This window comes from Leiobunum rupestre, chromosome 6 (genome assembly GCF_980474605.1).
Source record: "Leiobunum rupestre chromosome 6, qqLeiRupe1.1.hap1, whole genome shotgun sequence".
In the NCBI taxonomy this organism is placed as follows: domain Eukaryota; kingdom Metazoa; phylum Arthropoda; class Arachnida; order Opiliones; family Sclerosomatidae; genus Leiobunum; species Leiobunum rupestre.
This window is the reverse complement of record NC_143389.1, coordinates 58,377,305-58,397,300: the sequence shown is the minus strand read 5'-3', so window position 1 is coordinate 58,397,300 and position 19,996 is coordinate 58,377,305. Positions and strand designations below refer to the sequence as shown.

Below are 19,996 nucleotides of genomic sequence, written 5' to 3'. Positions count from 1 at the left end.
ATAAAGTGATTGCGAAGTTTGTCAGCTATAAGGATAGTAAAACCAGACGTTTACTTACTTTTCTAACTTTAGAAATATCCACCTTCATCATTAAAATGTAACACGTATCTTTGGAGGATCTAAACACTAAATCGTCGATGTGCACATGGCAATCACAACTCAAAATATTACCATGTGTTTACTTCGTATAACGATGTAATATGTATAAAAATACAATGGTTATGGATATTTACATATTTATAAACAACATTTTTCCAAAGTAATAGTTTTAGAAAGTCGCAATGCAACGAGAGCCTTCGAAGGTCCATGTTTCATGAAAATTAAAATTTTCAGGATACGCCTATATTTAAAGGTGGGTAAAAATGTCGACCTACCCTGCGAAATTTGAATTTATATGAAGATGAATTTCCTATCTTACGTAATTTCGTGATTTTGGTTTAGAATCGTCCGCGTTTCCGACAATGTGTAACGAAATAGCAGTTGCTTATTGGCCTTTCATATAAATTCAAATTTTGCTGGATGAGTCGGCATTTTTAACCATCTTTAAATATACGCGTATGGGGAGATTGGTAATTATCCCGTAAGATATATAATTTATACTTCCCATGAAACGAAACTATCATGAACTAACGGGGTAGGTACATTTGTTCGAATTTCAATCGTCCGAACGGTGGAACAAATGTTCGAATTTCATTCGTCCGAACCGCCGAAATAACACATGTTTCAATTGTTCGAATTGGATAACTTGTTTGTTTCATTCGTCCGAATCGGTAGCATCACTTGTCTGAATTCTGTAGTATTTCTTATTGCTGTTTTTTTTTTGTCCGGATTTTTTATAATGTCTAATCATTTTATAATATTAAGTCCATTTTTCCTTTGGCCGATATAGTAAGTGAGAATTGCGTTGAATGTTGTGGATATTTTAGATTAGGTTAGGTTAGGTTAGGTTCACGTTAATGTTACTATTTTCTTATATTAACAATATTTTAAAAAAAAACAACCAATTCCTAATGTTCGAAAAAACGGACAGACGATTATTCGAACAAATGAAATTCGCCAGTAAAGTTAACATAAATTGAACGACTAAATCACCAACAAAAGTTGTGATAAATTGTTCGGGCAAATGAAATACGTTTTCGGACAAACGATCCTGTTTACCGGCATTCGGAGAAATTATCATTCGGACGAATGAAATTCGAACAAATGTACCCAAATCGAACTAACTGTCCCGAAATCCCTCAGATACGACCTTTCGGCCTCCAAGAAAATTCAAGTTTTAAGAGATTAAGAAGTCTCTGTTTCTTAACACCGAGCAATGATTGTACAATTAGCAGCCTCCAACGGGACGAAAGAGTGAAGTTCTCCATCTCGGTGCGGCTTACAATACTTATTGTTCGAATAATCCGCCATTGAACCAGTGGACTCTTCGCTTTAGTGATTCCGCATTAACCGGCCCAGTGGCCACGGGTTAAACGCTACAAAAAACTTGACGGAGATCGTCGAGTAACCATAGCAACCTCTTTCCCCCGAAAATCCGCATCTCGGGGCTGGTGTTTTTTCGATAAGCGCCAAAGGGGCCCGAGTTTACTCTGTCATCAACGCGTACAAAGAGACGGAAAAGTCCACTTCAGAAATTTTCTAAATTTTGCAAATAGAAATAAATATATTTATTCACGTAAACTATAGACTCGTACATACATTCCCCTCTCAACAAAAATGGTCGGATTAAAAGTTGACGATTAAATGAATGATAAAATTAGCGAATAAGTAGATTAGTCCATTAGAAAAGGGATAATAAAGCTAAACCCTAAACAAATTTGAAGAAATTTAAAAACTTACTATTAGCTCGTACCAATAAGTCTTCGAGCAAACAAAAAGACGCGAAACTCGGACCAAATAGATCTTCGAGTGAAAAACTAAATTAAATAAAATGGCCAGAAATTCCAACGGTAGACCGGTTTCGTCCAATTGGGGACTCGTCCGTACCGTGCGGAAAATCTGACGTCACTTACGTCAAGCGCAATCGCAAAAACAAAAGCATACTACACCCGATGACAAAAAGAACGGTTTTTGGAAAAACCTTTTCCCTAATTTCAAGAAACTGCAAACACGCTGATTACACTTTGCCCCGAAACTGCGTTCGCAGACAGACAGACAGACACGGTGATTGTAATACCTCTCCTAGGGAATAAAGTTAACTCGAAGAGGTAAAAACAGCCTTAGCAATTTGTTTTTATACCATTTACTCTTTAAAGGAAGTATAATATGTTTTACAAAATGACTCCATTAAAGGGAGTTTAAAGTATGTAGAAAATTGGGGTACTATAATTGAGGGCTGTGCGACTAAAATTAACAAAAGTTCCCAATTAATAAAATCGTCTCGCAACATAATAAATTGGGAACAATTGCAAAATTTAGCGCTTCTATTGGGGGGGGGGCAATCGTATACACTATGATATGGGTTTCCCCCAAGCGTCTTGTTCAGTAGAATCAATTTCTACTTAGGGATATGTTGAGACGCCTTTATTAAAAGGTGGGTAAAAATGTCGATCCACGCAGCGAAATTTCAATTTATATGGAGACAAATTTCCTGTCTTGCGTAGTTTCGTGTTTTCGATTTAAAATCACCTGCTTTTCAGACGACGGGTAACGAAATACCAGTTTCTTATTGGTCCCTATATTAAAAGGTGGTTAAAAATGCCGACTCCCCCAGCAAAATTGGAATTTATACAAAATCTTCTTGACCAATAAGCAACTGCTATTTCTTTACACGTCGTCTGAAACGCAGACGATTCTAAACCAAAAACTCGAAAATACGCAAGACAGGAAATTCGTCTCATATAAATTTAAATTTCACAGGGTGGGTTGACAATTTTACCCACCTTTTAATAAAGGCGTATAGGGACCAATAAGGATCCGCGGCTCGAGAAAGGGGCGGGGCTCAAATTGCGTCGAATGTAAGAATTAGCGAGTTTTTTTTCAAATTCACTGGCTGGCTGCCGTCGCTAATAATGAAGGAGACTCACTCGAAAAATAGACTCGTGTTCTTCACGAAAATGACCTAATTCCGCGTAAAATCACGCATTTAGGTGGTTTAAATAGAGCGCGGAATATAAGTGAACTTCTATTCGAGACTAGGCTTAATGTCGACTAGGAGCCGAGTTTACGCTAGCACAAAAATCTCCGCTATAAACCACACCCGTAACTATCAGAATCATCAGGACCAACATAGTTTTTCTTAGACATTCCAAGTGTATAGTTTCCTACTAAAACTGACATCTTTCGACGCGACTGAACATGATGGCTCAATAAATAAATGCATTCTTTGTTCGGTCTTCTTTGAAAGAACTATCTTGGGCTCATAAGCTGGGATGAACGCCAGCGGGAAAGGCGTTTGATCCAGTAGCGGCGCTAAGGGTAGGCTGAAGTGGGCTTTAGCCCCCCTGCATTTCTGAGAGGGGCCACATATTTATATTAAAAGGGCCACATATTTATAATTAAGAGGCCACATATTTGAATTTATGAATTTTCTTTATCTCTAGAAATGTGTTTTAATGCCAAGAAAACTTTTTCTGGAAAAAACTTTCAAAATCAATTTGTTTACTCAATAAGATAGTAGACCATAAACAGATAGATTCGGGAGGAAGGGAGCGGAAATTGGGAGAAAGTTGAATGGACAATAGAAAGAAAAGAAAGGGAATTTAGGGAAATACCCCGGGCGTGCACTTGTCCCCTCCAGGTCGGATACAAGGTCCTAGGGGGTCCAGTTAACGCGACGAGAGCCGCACCAAGAAAACGACCTTGCTCTTCTCGCTTCCTGGAAAATTTATAAGGGGTCACTAAATTTGTAAAATGGAGTGTAGCTACACTCCATGGTTGTAAGGGCCACAAAATAATTAGCCCACCTGTGAAAAAACCTTAGCGCCGCTACTGGTTTGATCTTTCACATTAGCGGTTTGAATAGGCTCCCATCGAACTTCCGATATTATACTCTTTAACAGGCATTCAGAATATCAAAAGTTGGGTTAAAAACGTCCTTATCAATTGATTTTTATACCATTCATTCGGTTAAAAATACATCTATAATATTGAAAGAAATCAGTTTCGTAACGCTCAAAATAAAGTTCATCGCTCTATCTTTAAAGAAATTAACTTTCGCTTCAAATAACTTCAATGAATATGGAAGTAAAACCATCTTCAATACATTCAAATGCAAACAAGATCGCGGAAATTTCAATAATTGGGTTTTCGTACCTAAAATGATATATCTCAAATAGTGGGATTCGGAAAATTTATATTCAAATCAATAAAAACCGCCTCACTATCCAACATAATCTAAAATTAATAATACATTTATTATTTAAAATTACTTCGGCGCTGAACAACGATATATGCAGAGTTGATTTTTAATTTTAAAATTCATTGTTGAATTTATCTGTCCAATAATTTTGCTTGGAGCTTTATAAATACTTCTTAAAGGGACTAGAAACTAATTTTAAAAATCGTCCTCCTTATACGCGCTACTACTTCTTCTTAACGTGACTAGCGCCAATCATCCCTAGCTTCTGCTAAACCTGGCGGTAAAAGTATTAAATTCGTTATTCCACCATAAATATGGAAGGAAATCGAACAACTCGGGGAAAACCCCTTTAAGGTATGTTTAGTGAACTGGCGGAGTGGTTAGCACTTTCGCCTGGCAGCAGCAAGAGCCGGGTTCGATCCCAACTTGCGGCACTGGGTGAAAACTCGTAACATCTCCTTCCCTATCATTAGAAAAATAAAGTTGGAAGAATAGGAATTATCATAAATATGTATATTACCTTATTTATGATAATACCTCGAACGTACTAACGTTAGTGACAAAGAGACATCCCGAAATGTAACCCACCGATTTTGTTCAAACTCGGGGGATTGGTAGACCTTCATGTATCATGAAAAATCCTAAAGGGAATTTATTCAATGGGCAACCGTTTTGCCATGGCAACGAAAAATATTTGTGACAACAGAAATTTTAATTTTCTCATTGAAAATAACATGGGATTCAGATCGATTCCTAGCCCCCCCCTCCCCCCCCCCCCCCCCCTGTGAAACATTTTAACAAATTTCAAAAATACGAAAATGCTAAAAATAGATAAAATAGATAAAATGTGACAAAGAAAGATCAAACCTGATCAACTTTTGATCAATTTGAGGTCAAAATCGGTGAGAAATTACGATTCGATCCATTTACAGCAACAAGACGTATCAAATAGTAGAGACATCTGTCGCGAAGTTGATTTAAAATAATCTGATTATCTCCCAAATATTTAGCTGTTTGTGATGTATTCCACATTAAAGTTTTTTAAATTAATGTTAAATTAAATTATTAACTAAATTAGGAATTAAATTAAATATTTCCGTACCTTAATTCGCGACTGAAATGAGTCTAGGTTGTGTAACGGCGCCGAACTCTATCGCTTTATATCAATAGGAAATTATTTCGGTAAATAATTTTCTCAACGACCAGCGATTCCTGTACGAAACTATCGTAACATGTACGATCATTCGATTCGCGACCGAAACGAGTCTATAGGTAGCGCCTTTGATTTAGCTTCTGCCACCGACAAATTAAAAAGTCTTAAGAACGTTTTTTCTTTAATAAATTTATCAAAATATACGCAAAAGAAAATTAGTTTAAAAATCAAGTATAATAATTGATAAAGTAAAATTTACCAATAACGATGAGGAAAAACTAATAGAGTCTGCTTTAGCCACTACCTATCTAGGTTTCAAAGGGGGCGAAGCGATAGTTTTCGGTCGCGAATATGTCATGGTTTTTAGAAAGTTAAAAGAAAACATTCAATACGGCCGACACTAGATGGCGATATCCAATTGGGAAAATGGAGGATTTCCGATTGAGAGGAGAATTTAGGTAGTAACCAACATTTATTCGAAACTAAAGGCGCAGCGCGGGTCATCAAATCAGTTTCTTGCCTGGTTTAAATTTTCGCTTCATTAAGCAACTCATTATTTTTTTAGTTTTGAACAAACCAAAAAGTTGAATGCGGTAATTACATAAGTTTCCCAGTAAAATATTTGGAAGGGGCGTTGTACCCTCGCCGGGTTACCTCGAATTTTAGGAGTCAGATTTGAAATATTTTTAGCGGCTCAAAAGCAATCGTCACATCGACTGTTTATCACCAGTTCGTCAACTCAGAGAATGAGTAATTACTTCTAATTATCTTAAACCCGCATTCAGTAAGTTGGGAAATTCCAAAAATTGAAATTCTATAAATAAATTATTTTGTATAGGGATCTGCATTTACCATATGTGAGGAGATTGCGTCACGCACTTTTAAATTAAATAAATTTATTTTATTTACTTATTTGTACTGATTGAACTCAAAAGGAGTTCGTTAAAAATACTTCATTAAATATTTTATTACATCTAGAAATATAGACATTTTTCTACTTTGAAAAACAGTCGGTCATGCGGCGGTTCAGAAGCAAGAAATATAGCCTGGGTTTCGGCTCCAAAAAGAATACAGTTGGCCGACTGCTACATACCGTCTCGTAAAAATGCCAATTGGCAAACCATGACATCCCAACTTGTAAAACGCCAATTGGCAAACCATGACATTCTGACTCTTAAATTCCAATTGGCAAACCTTCACATTCCTACTCGTATAATGCCAATTGGCAAACCATGGCATCCCGATTCGAAAAAGCCAATTGGCAAACCATGACATTCTGACTCTTAAATTCCAATTGGCAAACCTTGACATTCCTACTCGTATAATGCCAATTGGCAAACCATGGCATCCCGATTCGAAAAAGCCAATTGGCAAACCATGACATTCCGACTCGTAAAATTCCAATTGGCAAACGATGACATTCCGATTGGACAACTATGACTTTCCGAACTCATAAAATTCCAATTGGCCAACTATGACATTCCGACTCACAAGATGCTAGTCTACTCGTAGCGTAACGATGTTGTATAAACGTTGGCAGTGAGTCCACGAAAACGAATTTTTGTAAGATATCAAAAGTTATAAAATTAGTTTGCAAAAAAGAATTCTTCAAAATGACAAATCATTCTACGCGTTACGTAAATGTTTACAGCATGGCAACACCATTTCAAAATGGCGTTAATAAAGTCGTCTCGGAGTTGGCGAAAACGTGACGAGGAAATGCTGGTATGCCGACTGCCGCTCAAAAATATTAAAATCCAGTTTCGCCACTGAACCGACTGCGAATGTCGTCATGGTTTGTTCAATATGGCGGCGACCAGATTTTGGGGCCAAAAATGTAAAGAAAAATAGATACTAGAAACAAAAAATAAAAAACACTGATTCAACATCAAACATTTAAAAATTAATATAATTAAATTTTTTTCGTTAAATTTTTCTTCGAACCAACGTCTCTATTTGACGTTTTTGAAGTCAAAGGAAATCATTTAATCATTTGTTGTATAAAGTACAAACTTAAAAACAGTGGAGCAACCTTTCTAATTCCGAGAACTTTACCGATTCAAATAACGTATTTTTCTTACTGCTACCATAAGTTTATAATAATTTTCCATAAGTGTGTCAGTTATCGAAATAATTACGGATAGCTATGGCGTTTTCGTGAATAGATCTGACCCAGATATCAGCTATAACAAGTATTCTAATTTTACGCAAAAACAAATAAATTACTGGAACTAATACGTAACTGTTCCTCCAAAGAACCTATATTACAACCGATTACAACTCAGCTAAAACATACTCTCAAGTCCGTCTAAATTAGCCTTTTCAGTTTACATGGAGCCAGGCAGCGGAAAAAGTTAGAAGTTAATAAATTGTTGAATTTTTTTCTGCTAAGCAGATGATCAATCAAAATCTGTTTACTAAGGGGACGAAAATCCTGAAAATTATGAACTTCTAAGGTCGCCCGTTTTATGTAAACTGAAAAGGCTAATTGCGTTGTCATTATTGAAATATCTGTGATTAAAAAATTAACGCGGGAAGACAAGGAACTGATATACTTATAGAATATCATTATTGACTTACGCCGCTACACATTCAAAAAAGTGAATTACAATTTCAAAAAAAAGGTTTTTAATTTCGTCGATTTTCAAGTCAAGGATCAAATGTCTTTTTCTTACGGAAAGTAAAATAAAGAAAATGGAGGGGAAAAAAACTTTTTTTTTAGTGAACAGGCCAAAAAGAAGAAACGAGCCAATTAAAATCGCGGTGTTTGCCATCTCGAAGTTACAAAATATTTGAAATGCCGACCGACTTTATTATTTTCTATTCCTCTCTTTTTTATACGTCAAAGACAGCAACCATTCAACACGAAAAGTTACGGAAAAGTTGCTTTTTCAGATTGCGCAAAAAAGCGTTTTTTAATAAGGAACCTACTCAAACTCCAAATATTAAATTAATACGGTTGAAGGCAAAAACCTCGGTAGAAATAGTAGGGCTTTGGCGTCAATGACGCCAGCCTTCGCGCGTATTAGTTCCAGGCGCGCGAACGAAACCACTCGGAACCAGTTAGAAGGAGTTTAAACTGATTCAATTTCAATTAATTCGGGATTTTGCCAAAGACAACAACGCCCGTCGCTGGTTCCAGGCCTCTTTAGCCGCCCTGCGAGCAACCTCCCGATTTACACCCGACGCTCCACAGACAATACGGTCTTTGTATTCGCGTGAGGCTCCCTCTTATCAGAAGTACATCAGATATCCTCTCACTAGAGAAGTAGCCAGCTAATGTTAAGCCATTATGCGGAGTATAAGAGTTTTAAAATGCATTTAAAAATTACGGGTTATATATAAATCAAAATACTAGGTTTTAGTCGTAACATTACCGGAAGTTAGAGGACTGAGAATATCTCTTCACAGGGGTAACGCTCGAAGTCTTACCAAATTGCACCCACAATCTGAAACCTGGACATAAAGAAATATCTATTTCTACCTTTTTCTTTTTTTAGGTCGAATTTTGAACTTTTATTTGTAATTTTTTTAAATAAAAACGCGTAAAATGGTATTAGAAGTAGTTTGGTTTTGTAATAAATTAGTTAGAATTTATAGCCTTCCCACCAACAGGTTTAAATTGGCGCCATCTAGTGTATATAAAAGAATTACAATCTAAAGGTTGGTTTCCCTTTAAACAATTATATTATCTCCATTATACTAGCGCAGATTACAAATTTTCTTGGAAGATTCACGCGTAATGTTTACACGGATACTTCCTTAGTAAGATAATTATCATATACTTCTGGTCCTAGCTATAATAACGCCGAAAATTTGGAATCGAGGTATATCAAATTGGGCGAGAAAGGTGATTCGGCACAGCGAGAGAAGCTTAGAAACATTAACTGGGGTGTTGTGGTCGTTGAGGCGTATTATGCAGTCGTTTACCGCAAAAAATGAAGAAGTACGACCTCTCCCAGCGGAGTGCCGTGACTCTATCACGACCCATAAAAAAGACAACGTTCCGCGTACGTTTTGGATTCACGAACTTGGCCTCCATAATTCCCTGGCGCCTGGCCATTAGCAGAGCGCGTCCTCACACCTTCCCAGAGCGCCCAGAAGGCAACGACAAAAACCATGTTAGGACGCCTTTCTCATTTTCGGGTGTAAAAAATAAAGGTGATAAACAAAACACGGGCTTCTTTCTCGTTAATGCTTTTGACCCGATTTCCCATCTACCAACACTCCCGATATTACCTTCATTTTGTTTCCAGCGCCAAATAAAATAAAAAATCTGCCGGGGTCATAGAGAAAATGGCCCGTAATACCTTTGAACTCAGAGGGGAAAAGGAATTATATATTAATATAAAATACTAGCTGCGGTACCCGGTATTTCCCGGGGAAATATGCCTATTTGTATAACCAAGGAAAAAGCGCCAGTGACGACATTCCGAATTAAGAAACTCGGGTCTTTTGGCTAAGATCAAAGTGTAGTATCTTGTATATAAATAAATAAATAATAATCAGCTAGGCTAATACCCAAGTAACCACCTTAGGCCTAAGTCATCAAACGACTTTTAAAGCCATTAATTCAGGTGGCCGGGCTACAACTCGTAGGAGGGTGGTGGCAAGCCCTGCATGCCACGCGAGCCAACAGCTCCCTGGACTTACTATTCCCGCTAACCTCAGCAAGTTTTTATGGAAGGGGAAAGCGAAGAACCAGTAGCGGCGCCAGAATTTTTGGGGAGGTAGGCCAACCATTATTTTGGAGGCCCCATCAAAATTATGGGGGCTTTTAAGTAGGTTTTTAGTTAGGTTAAGCGTATGTAACATAATCACTCATAAGTATGCCATAAAAGCATTTTCGTTAATGAAACCTTGTTCTCGGGATATGACGTAATTTACGTCACTTACAACTCCGTGACGAAATATCCGTTATCAACTTTACTGATAGGAAACGGAAGTTAGTGAGAATTCCTCGCGCGTTTCTGGCTTTGCCCATGTCAAGTTTAGCTCGTGCCTCGCGATCACATGATTTCATTTCCATGGTAACCTTTTCAATAGCGCAAGGATTATAAGCATTTTTGCATTTTTGGGTCCGCTCAAAGTATGTTCCGCGTGAAACAAGGTCTCATTGAATTTTTTTCAATGGAAATATTATACAGAGGCATACTTATGAGTAATTATGTTACATATGGTTTAAGTAGTTCTCAGACCGCTTATTTTGTTGGTTACTTAAGTTACTACAGGCGGAAAATATAAAAAAGGCAGGGCTTATTTTGAAAATATAGATTAGGAGGCTCCACGACGGGCTAAAGCTATGATTACGTGTTCTTAGTACGTCTATGGGTTCTTGGTAAAGTAAGTTTAAGAGCAATTCATATGTAAAGATAAAATTAAAGATACAATTTCGATATAGTAGTAAAATTAAAACTAAAAAATAAACTACTGTCAAAGAAAAGTGATTCGAACCTTTGAAAGGAATAAAAACAGCAGTGTCGTTAAGCGAATCACTCGCATTGAATATTGAAAACTTAATAAATAAATAAATTATTTCGCAAACAAATTACAGAATTTTTTTATATTAAATAATTTGGAGGCCCATATATTAAATTTTGGAGGCACCTTAAGACGACTTTTGGAGGCCCCTACCAAAATTTCAAGTAGGCCCAGGCCTACCCCGGCCTATTGCTGGCGCCGCTACTGCGTTGAACTCGTGGGAAAACCCCTTAAACCAATGGGGAGAGGACTTGCAAACTCTAGGCGGAAGGAGTTGTTGATGTATGAACGGCTTCCGGTGGTATGGCCCCTGTTGCTAGGTGCACCGGGCTATAAATTCTGACACACTGTATGAACGGCATAAAAATAAAATGGAGCTCAGCCATTGGGTAATTGCCTCCGTTCCCCATGGTCTTGTTCTATTTTGTTTTTTAAATTATTATTCTTCTGAAGTAAACAATACTCTAAACTAGTGTAAACTAAAGACCTTTTCACACGAGCCAACTTTTTAAATCAAAATGCTGAGTCAGCAAAAATGGATCAGTGATCCATTTTTTTCTCACGTACATTTTTGGTGGATCAACTCTTCGAACTTTTATTCACACGAACCAACTAGTTGACTCAACTCAAGTTGACTCATCTAGTTGGATCAAAAAGTTGGCTCGTGTGAAAAGGCCTTTAGTAATTCAAATAAAAACTATACAACGATTACCGGTACACTATAAAAGGAATTTTAATAAATAAATTAAAATTCCTTTTGTAGTGTGCCGGTAATCGTTGTATAGTTTTTATTTTTATTATTCTTATATTTTGTATTCCCAGTTTATAATTCTATGTATCTCTGTATTTTTCGAGTTGCGCTCCGGCATTCGGAGCCGCCCTGTTGTAAAAGGGTGTATTTTTCTACGACTCAAATTAAACCATAAGCCTATCATAAGGTCCCCATAAGTAAAGGTCTAGCATAGAGCCCCATGTTTACGGCATTGTCCATGCGAGAAGAAGATTAACGTACGACGATAGGGTAGTAGCGACATCTTCTGTTTAAAAATTTCTAAATCTAAAATATTCTCTTACTTGGTAGAGCAGCCACGCTCGGGTTGATAAATGCCACAAAAAACGCAAATCTCAAATTTGAAAAATAAATACCTTCAGAAACATAAAGTCACTTATTTCCAAGAGCCAGTTTTAGGTTCTGATGAATCATTTTGCAAAGATAAGTGTTAATTTTAGGTTTTCATGCGATAAAATTGTGAATAAGCCTTGGCTACGGTGCTCGCGGCGGAGATTTATCTCGAGTGGTTCTAAAAACGTTGGCGCACGGCTTGTGCGCATGCATAATGCATTTCGCTAAATTTATTTCAGAAATGCATAGTTGAGGACGTAGCCACTAGGAGGTGCAGATTTTGAATACCTACCTCTTAATAACGGGTATGTGATCGTCCAAAATTTCGCCTAGACCTTTGCTTATGGGGACCTGATGATAGGCTTATGATAAAACCTTGAACCTTATGGAAATCAGTCTAGTATAGATTTAATTTTTCAAACCAAACATAACACCAGAATTATATAATATACCTCTTAAAAAAAAAGACTAGTACATGCGGTGACCTCTGAACTTACGCGGTTGGGCGGTAAAATAGTGCCTATTTGAAATTGCAGTATACGTAAGGCTGAATATTTCTTTAGAAAAACGCAAAAATATCAAAATCGATTAAGTCGAGTTACATGAGTTTTTAAACAATGTGATAAAATACGCGAATAATGAAAAAGGATAAAAAAGCTAAACCCTAAACCAATTTGAAGAAATTTAAAAGCAATAGGTCTTCGAGTACACAAAAAGAAGCGAATCTCGGGTCAAATAGATTTTCGAGTGAAAAACTAATTAAAAGAAAAGAAAATTAAATAGACAGAAATTCCAACGATAGACCGGTTTCGTCCTATTTAGGACTCATCAGTACCGTGCGGGAAATCTGGCTCGCGACTATTACATCAAAAAGAGAAACTAAGCCTGAACATTAAAAATTTCAAAACACGTTGCGTAGCAACGGAAAGCCGAATAGGGGAGAGTGGTGGAGAATAAAATATATAATAATAATTAAATTAATTTGAAATAATGTATCTATTTCACTCGTGGACAAGGATTAGTGACTTCTTGCAGGAATCCATACCTCTATTTGCAATGCTTATCGCGTATGATAAGATCACTCTGACGGATTTGGCCCCGCCTCCGAGAGAAAAAATCCACTTTGCGCGCCCTCCCGTTTCACGTTGTTCTTTGTTAAGTTAACATAGTGACGTCAAAAAAACCGTCAGCCACATCGAGACGATAATCTGCCGCGATAAGCATTCCAAGTAGAGGTATGGATTCCCGCTTCTGGTTGTAGGGACGTCATTGTGAAAATAACGGGAGAATGTGAACCATATCAGACCCGCGAAGATAATAAATATTAATTAGGACTGTACCTTCAAATATGTGATTAATAACGGCGCCTAACTCAATGTGCGCCAATAAATATAAATATTCATCAAATCGATCCTCGGCAGAGGGCGCCACAAACAGAGGATCTCCCTGGCCATATATAGTTAAGTCTAACGAAGCAAATATTAGACGTAGACGTAAAGCGGTGAATAGTAGCGTATAATTTGATTTGATCGGAATTACAGAGGCATTTAACAATATCCCTTCAAGGTCCTCCGGTAAAGATACCTTAGGACAGTTCCGTGTATGCGGGAAAATTAACCGCCATTGAGACAAATAGCTAGCCGTTCGCGTAGGTGGAAGCTCGCCAACGTTAAACAGTTTTAGTTCTAGCAAGATGTACTGAGGCGAATGGAGAATACGCCGGCACTCTGTTCACCCGGTGATGTCCGGAAGAAAGAACACGCCCCTCCGCCTTTCTTCGCGTACTCTTTCCCCTTTTCGCGGATAAGGGGGGGAGGCCCCCCGCTACGATCGCCCGCACCCCTTTCGTGTAGGCGGAGCTAATATCGCGGGGATCGTGAAAGCAAAGGCTTAGTTGCGGCTTTATATTCCCCGAATCCCCGTTCGTCCAATTCAATTCTTAGTCCTAGTTCCGTCAAAGGGGATGAATATGGGTCGCCCTAAATCCACTGTCGGATCGGATTTTCCGCCCCAAGAATTGTTAAATGAGAGTTCGGCAGTTTTCTTAGTGTATAGGGGCGAGGAATTAAGACTTCTCTGATATGATGTAATCGAGATTACAAGTTTGATCTCGAATATATCGTCACAAATACATAATATATTTCTTACGAGATAAGAATTACCAATAACCCATAGACGTGATAAGAACACGTAATCATAGCTTTAGCCCGTCGTGGAGCCTCCTAATCTATATTTTCAAAATAAGCCCCGCCTTTTTATATTTTCCGCCTGTAGTAACTTAAGTAACCAACAAAATAAGCGGTCCAAGAACTACTTAAACTAACTAAAAACCTACTTCAAAACCATTTAAAACCAACTCTAATTTCGCTTAATGGAGGACACTTAAAGCCAACTTAAAAATAATATGTAGTTTTCTGTAAGGGTTCGCGCCTTCTTCTTAGAAGTAACAATAGTGGAAGAAGACTCAATAGCTCCGCCTCTTTAAAAAAAATCGATTGGGAGGCGATCCAGCAAAATTTCCTTTCCTCTGTTCTTGGTACGTCTATGGGTTCTTGGCATTACGTATCTTTATCTAAGCTGCGGAAAATCACTTTCATTCCGAAATTACTTTTCTGTGTCACGCTAACCTTAGTACTAGCAGAAGTTTATAATTATTACTAGATAAGTATCCATCTTCATATACTGGTAGTAATATTCGTTGAAACGTGTACCTTTGTCAGCTTATTTTTACAAAATAAGTTTCCGAAGAAAATGTACATCCTATACTAATACTCTTTTCTTTAAACTTTTGGTTTGTTTGTTTATTTTTTTATTATATTTTATTAAATTAACTTTTTAGACTGAAAGTGGCGCGAAAACAATTTTATCTGACTAAACCAGGGTTTGTAAGCTTCGTTTGGTATAATAGTAATAATATTATTAATAATTAGCTATGCTAATATCCAAGTACATATCCTTACAATGTGTTATATCATAAGTAACATAATTCCCGTAAGTATGACACTTGTAGCCTTGCTCATGCATTTTTTATTACTACATCCTTTCTTCACCAACGATAAATCAGAAAAACGACTAGCAACTCTGTAACCCGGAAGTTTAATACTCTTTGCGATTTGATTTTTTTATTGGTCATCGAAAAGGAGTCAGAGTTCAAATTTAGCCAATCATATAGCGCTACAAAATATTATGAGGTACGAAATGTAAGATATAAAATGGCCGTTATGGTAGTCGGCTTATTAGGCCTAACTCTATCGGAAAATTATACCTAAATACTAAATATTATTAGGGTCATTTTCAAAGTTTGAACTGAAAAAAATATTTTTATTGCGTAATTAGCAATTATAAAAGTTATTCCATAAGTTTGAAAAAGGTTAATTCTTACATTTTAATTCATCAATTCAGTTTTATTTTGATCACAGTGGACAAAACCAGGCATTCATCCAGGTACAAAATACAAGTATATTCAAATTATTATAGTAAAAATCTGGAAGAAATTGTAATCAAATATTCGTAAACTAAATGAGAAACATTTTACATTAAAAACGTAACAAGCTGAAGGTTTTTTAACGTCTACAGTATTTGGTGCATAACATTGATAAACATCAATGAGATTCATCTTCTCAATATACTACACTAGTGATCCACAAATTTCGAGTTGTTGGTGAATTTCTAATATAATACTATTTGCCCGATATAAAGATTTAATATTGTTGGGGAAAATACATACAATTTCTTTAATTTCTTCCGTTGTTAAAGGGAATATAACCAGCAAAGCAATCTTTATGGAAGACCCCTTCAATTTTTCAAATTTGCCGTACAGTGGCGCCAAACATTTCTAAAGCCAAAGGCAAGAGCGGCCAGAGCTGCAAACGTTGGTGTTCCACACCAAATACCTGAGGTTATATTCCCTTTAAAGTTTCCGTGGCGAAAACGAAATTAGTGCGGCTATACGCCTTAAGCCTAAAAATGACTCTTTTCAAAACCGCGGGAATCACGTTCCCGGAAGTTGGGTTAGATTAGTTCATGCCGCCGCTACCGAGTGGCGCTATTTCGAAAAATTTTGGACGTCACTGTGAAGAAAGGATGTAGTAGAAAATTTTTCTAATGTCATACTTAGGGGTATTATGTTACTTATGGTTATATCTATACTTTCGATCATTAAGTAAATTTTGCTACCTTCCGCGTTGAGTGTGCAAGTTCATCTCCCCACTGGTTTATGGGGTTTTCCCCCGAGTTCTTCGGTTTCCCCTTTCCATAAAAAATGTAGAGGTTAACGGTAATAGTAAGTGTAGGGAGCTGTTGGCTCGCCTGGCATGAAGGGTTTGCCACCACCCTCCTACGCGTTGTAACCCGGCCACCTGAATTTAAATGTCGCTAGATAATTTGGGAATAAGGTAGGTAGACTGAACAAGCCAATGTCAAAATTGCAATCAGGCATATAAAGCGATTATGAAAGGTGGGTATACAAAACAGAAACGTCTAGAAAGATTTTAAATCAATTCAAGTTCTGGTCGAGTTTTAACGAGACACAACCCAAATAATAACAATAACTTCGAAAATTCCGGAGCAATTATACCAAGAATTAATTCGAGTGCACGGAGAATATGAAGCCGCAACTATATTAGCAGTTTTCCTTCTACACGGAAGGAACAAAATTGCCGCCCGAGTATTCTCGGTTCACTCGAATGCATTCTTGGGAATATTTGTCGGTGTTAACAAAGACGAATTTCCACAATTAATCAGAAATTCTCGATTTGCGAGGGGAAACCGACCATATCTCAAGTAAACAAAACACAGCTCGCGTTAATTCCGAGAGGATGCGCAATTAAATGACGGGTGGGAAAACCTCCCAGGTTTTACCAATAATAATCGGATTAATTTTCAATCTATATAATATCATTGAATAGCCACGGTTAGTTCAGTAGCAATACCAGTCTAGGTATATCACCATGAGGAACGTAATAAAATTAGTATGACATTTCCTCTCCTTCCAATCTTAATTTTTATTAATAATAAACTCTTTCGCTAACTACTGATAAATCTCCGGGAGCTATTACTAGTCTTTAGAAGTGTCAGGATTAGCCAAGGCTTATGGAAAATTTAAACTCTTTCAACAGTAAAAATCACTTTAATTTTGGCGAAATTATGATACCTTATTGAATCTATCTTCTATCTTCTACTTCTGATGTTTGTATGTTTGTTACCTTCTATGCACGCCCAAGATAATTGTCCGATTCGCCGTCAGGTTTTAGGGGTGTCTTGAGATTGCTAACCTTCGTATTTTCTGACCACGGGACCAATAACCGGTGACCGCAAGACCGAAACCCCTGACCTCGCGCTGTCAAGAGACGCTGGCATTCAGGCGCTGTCAAGAAAGAGACACGGGAGTTTATCTCTCTGTTTGCCTCACTTAGCTGCTGCATGGCACCTAGTTGCCACGACCTTCGACCCTTTTCGCTAGCGTTCGTTCTCTTTTCTCAGCCCCCCCCCCTCCCTCTCTATCTGTGTCACTTAATTAATTAATTTAGAAAACCCATGCGAACGGAAAAACTAAAAATATTGTGTACAAAAACGCTTTATCATAATTACACACTTAAACTAATCAAAGAAAACAAATATATGTTAATATTAATGATATTTTGGAATTTAAAAAAATTCCTATTTACTATTCAAAAATAATTTAATTTGCATATTTAAAGTATAGTGCATGTTGTTTCCGTTTTCTAAACCCCAATTTATTCCGGCCGGGCTTCTCAGCTAGTGGGAATATAAAATTGACTGTTCTGAAGGTATTTTTTTGTAATATGAGAAAACTAAGAGAATAGGGTGTGAAGAGTTTCCTCTTACGATAGCACGATGCTTTTATCTTTGCAGGACCAGTAACAACATGTACCGGTTCACGCTGGTCGCGTCCGTAGTCCTCGTCATCCAATCGTGCGCCACATTCCAGGTATCGCAAGCCAACTCCATCGCCGACCGAAGCCACCGCGACAGTTCCAAAAGGATCGGGTCGCCTACGCGCTTCGATTTGGACTTGCCGGACCTCGAACTTGTCAACAGCGCTGAAACAGCCGAGCACTCGTTCGACGACGACCAAGAGGAAGAAGACAAAAACCGGATTCAGCTCCTCAACCTTCTGCGGGTCAAGAGTCTCCTATCTTCGCTGCGGGGCGTCTCGGGCGTCGCTCTCGGAGAAGAGGTCAAAGAGGACAGACCTCGGCTTTCGGCGGACGGGCCCAGGAAGAACTCCAGGGACCCGTACCAGCGGCGCCTGCGCAGTCAGATCCCATACGGACGCGTCCTGTCGCCGGAGGTCAAGAGGGGCGAGGGTCCTAGCTTGTCCATCGTCAGCCCTCTGGAGGTGCTGCGCCAGAGCAGCAGGTGGGAAAAGGCCATGAAACAGTACGTCGCCAATCAGCAACAGATTCGCGACAACGAGAAGATCTTAGGGGCCAAGGGCAAGAGGAGCGTCCCCGCGGACTACTCCTACTAGTCCGATACTCGAGCGCGTCCCAGCAGTCTCCAGTCGTCGTTCCGGAAACAGCGGCGCCGAGCTGCCGACCGTTTCGCCAGGTGGGTTTCCCAAATCGGCCCACCCTTACTTTAGTTTGCCCACAAAAAACGCCGAAACTTTTATGGACGGCTCCCTTTAAGGTTTAAATTTCTTAACAGAAACGATTGTCTTCGACTTCTAAAGTGATCTGAAGGATTGACTGGAGAGTTCTGGCATCGAAGATTTAAAACTTTCGCAAACGTACTTAATAATAAAAAAAGATATTTATATAATAACGGAATTTGAAAGTTCGAGGGGTATTGCGGGAGAAACCCAATATACGCTTGTAAAAAAAATGTTTCAAATTAGTAAATTTTCGGGTTGAAATAGCTCTTATGTTTTTCAATACACATATATATATATATATATATATATATATATATATATATAAGTAAAAAAAATTAAAATGTTTTCCCACCCCCAAAATTAGAATTTTATATTAAAATGTATAAGAAGTTTAACAAAAAGTACCATTTGTACAAAATTGTAATTGTAGGTATTAATTATAACCCCGAGTAATGGTGGGAATTGTAGGACGATTTCAAAGTCAGTATTAATTAGAAAACCAATTTGTAAAAAAATGCTACGTTAGCATCAAACGCTAGTTTTTGTTTTCAGCTAGTGATATAAATCCTATAATAGACTATTAATAACAATAAATCCCCGACACTTGACACCACTAAATACTTATTTCCAATAGCTAAAATAGCTTCAATTAATCTTGTATAATAAATTATTCTAGAAAACGTCTACGTTAGAATCCCACTATTTAAAAATGATAATGAGCTAACTATGTGTAATTAAACGTTATACACGAAATGTTTGGAAATTACCGTCTATTCATTTATCTTACACGCACTAAGTTTTTTTATATTTATAACAATGAGGTAGAATATACTAATAGTAATGAACGGTTACTTACGTTACTTTTTTACTGCTTACAAAGTTTACTTCTATGTTTGTATTCGCTTCCCAAAACCAGGCCTGATGATGCCTCTGAATAGAGCGTGAAACTAGTTGTTAATTTTAATTGTTTTTAATTAAAAGATTTATTACGTAAATAAAGTGGTTTTTATCTTTTTAATCTGAGGTAGAATATAATTAACAAAAAATTAATAATTACTTAACAATTAATTAACAGTTTCTGAACAATTAATTAACAGTTGCTCAACAATTAATTAATAGTTGTTCAACTATTATTTAATAATTGCTCAACCATTAATTTATAGTTATTCAAAAGTGAATTATAGTTACTCAACAATTAATTAATAGTTACTTAACAACTAATTAATTAATTAATAGTTACTCAAAAATTAATTAATTAATAGTTAATTTATAATTACTTATTTTTTAATTAATAGTTGCTTAACAAATAATGAATAGTTA

The 19,996-nt window shown here is 37.3% G+C and overlaps 1 protein-coding gene across 2 annotated transcripts in view; it reads left to right on the top strand.

Moving 5' to 3' along the window:
• The window catches only part of Dh44 (corticotropin-releasing diuretic hormone 44), a 46,201-nt gene that overhangs the window by 13,891 nt on the left and 12,314 nt on the right, over window positions 1–19,996 (top strand). Inside the window, exons 2-3 of one of the 2 annotated variants that reach the window (XM_090178442.1) lie at window positions 17,932–18,630; window positions 18,730–19,369. In XM_090178442.1, the coding sequence (XP_090034568.1) occupies window positions 17,945–18,550 (606 nt within the window). In that variant the 5' untranslated portion in view covers window positions 17,932–17,944 and the 3' untranslated portion in view covers window positions 18,551–18,630; window positions 18,730–19,369. Of the gene's footprint in view, window positions 1–17,931; window positions 18,631–18,729; window positions 19,370–19,996 lie in introns of those variants that run through there. The other variant, XM_090178443.1, reaches the window with a different exon arrangement.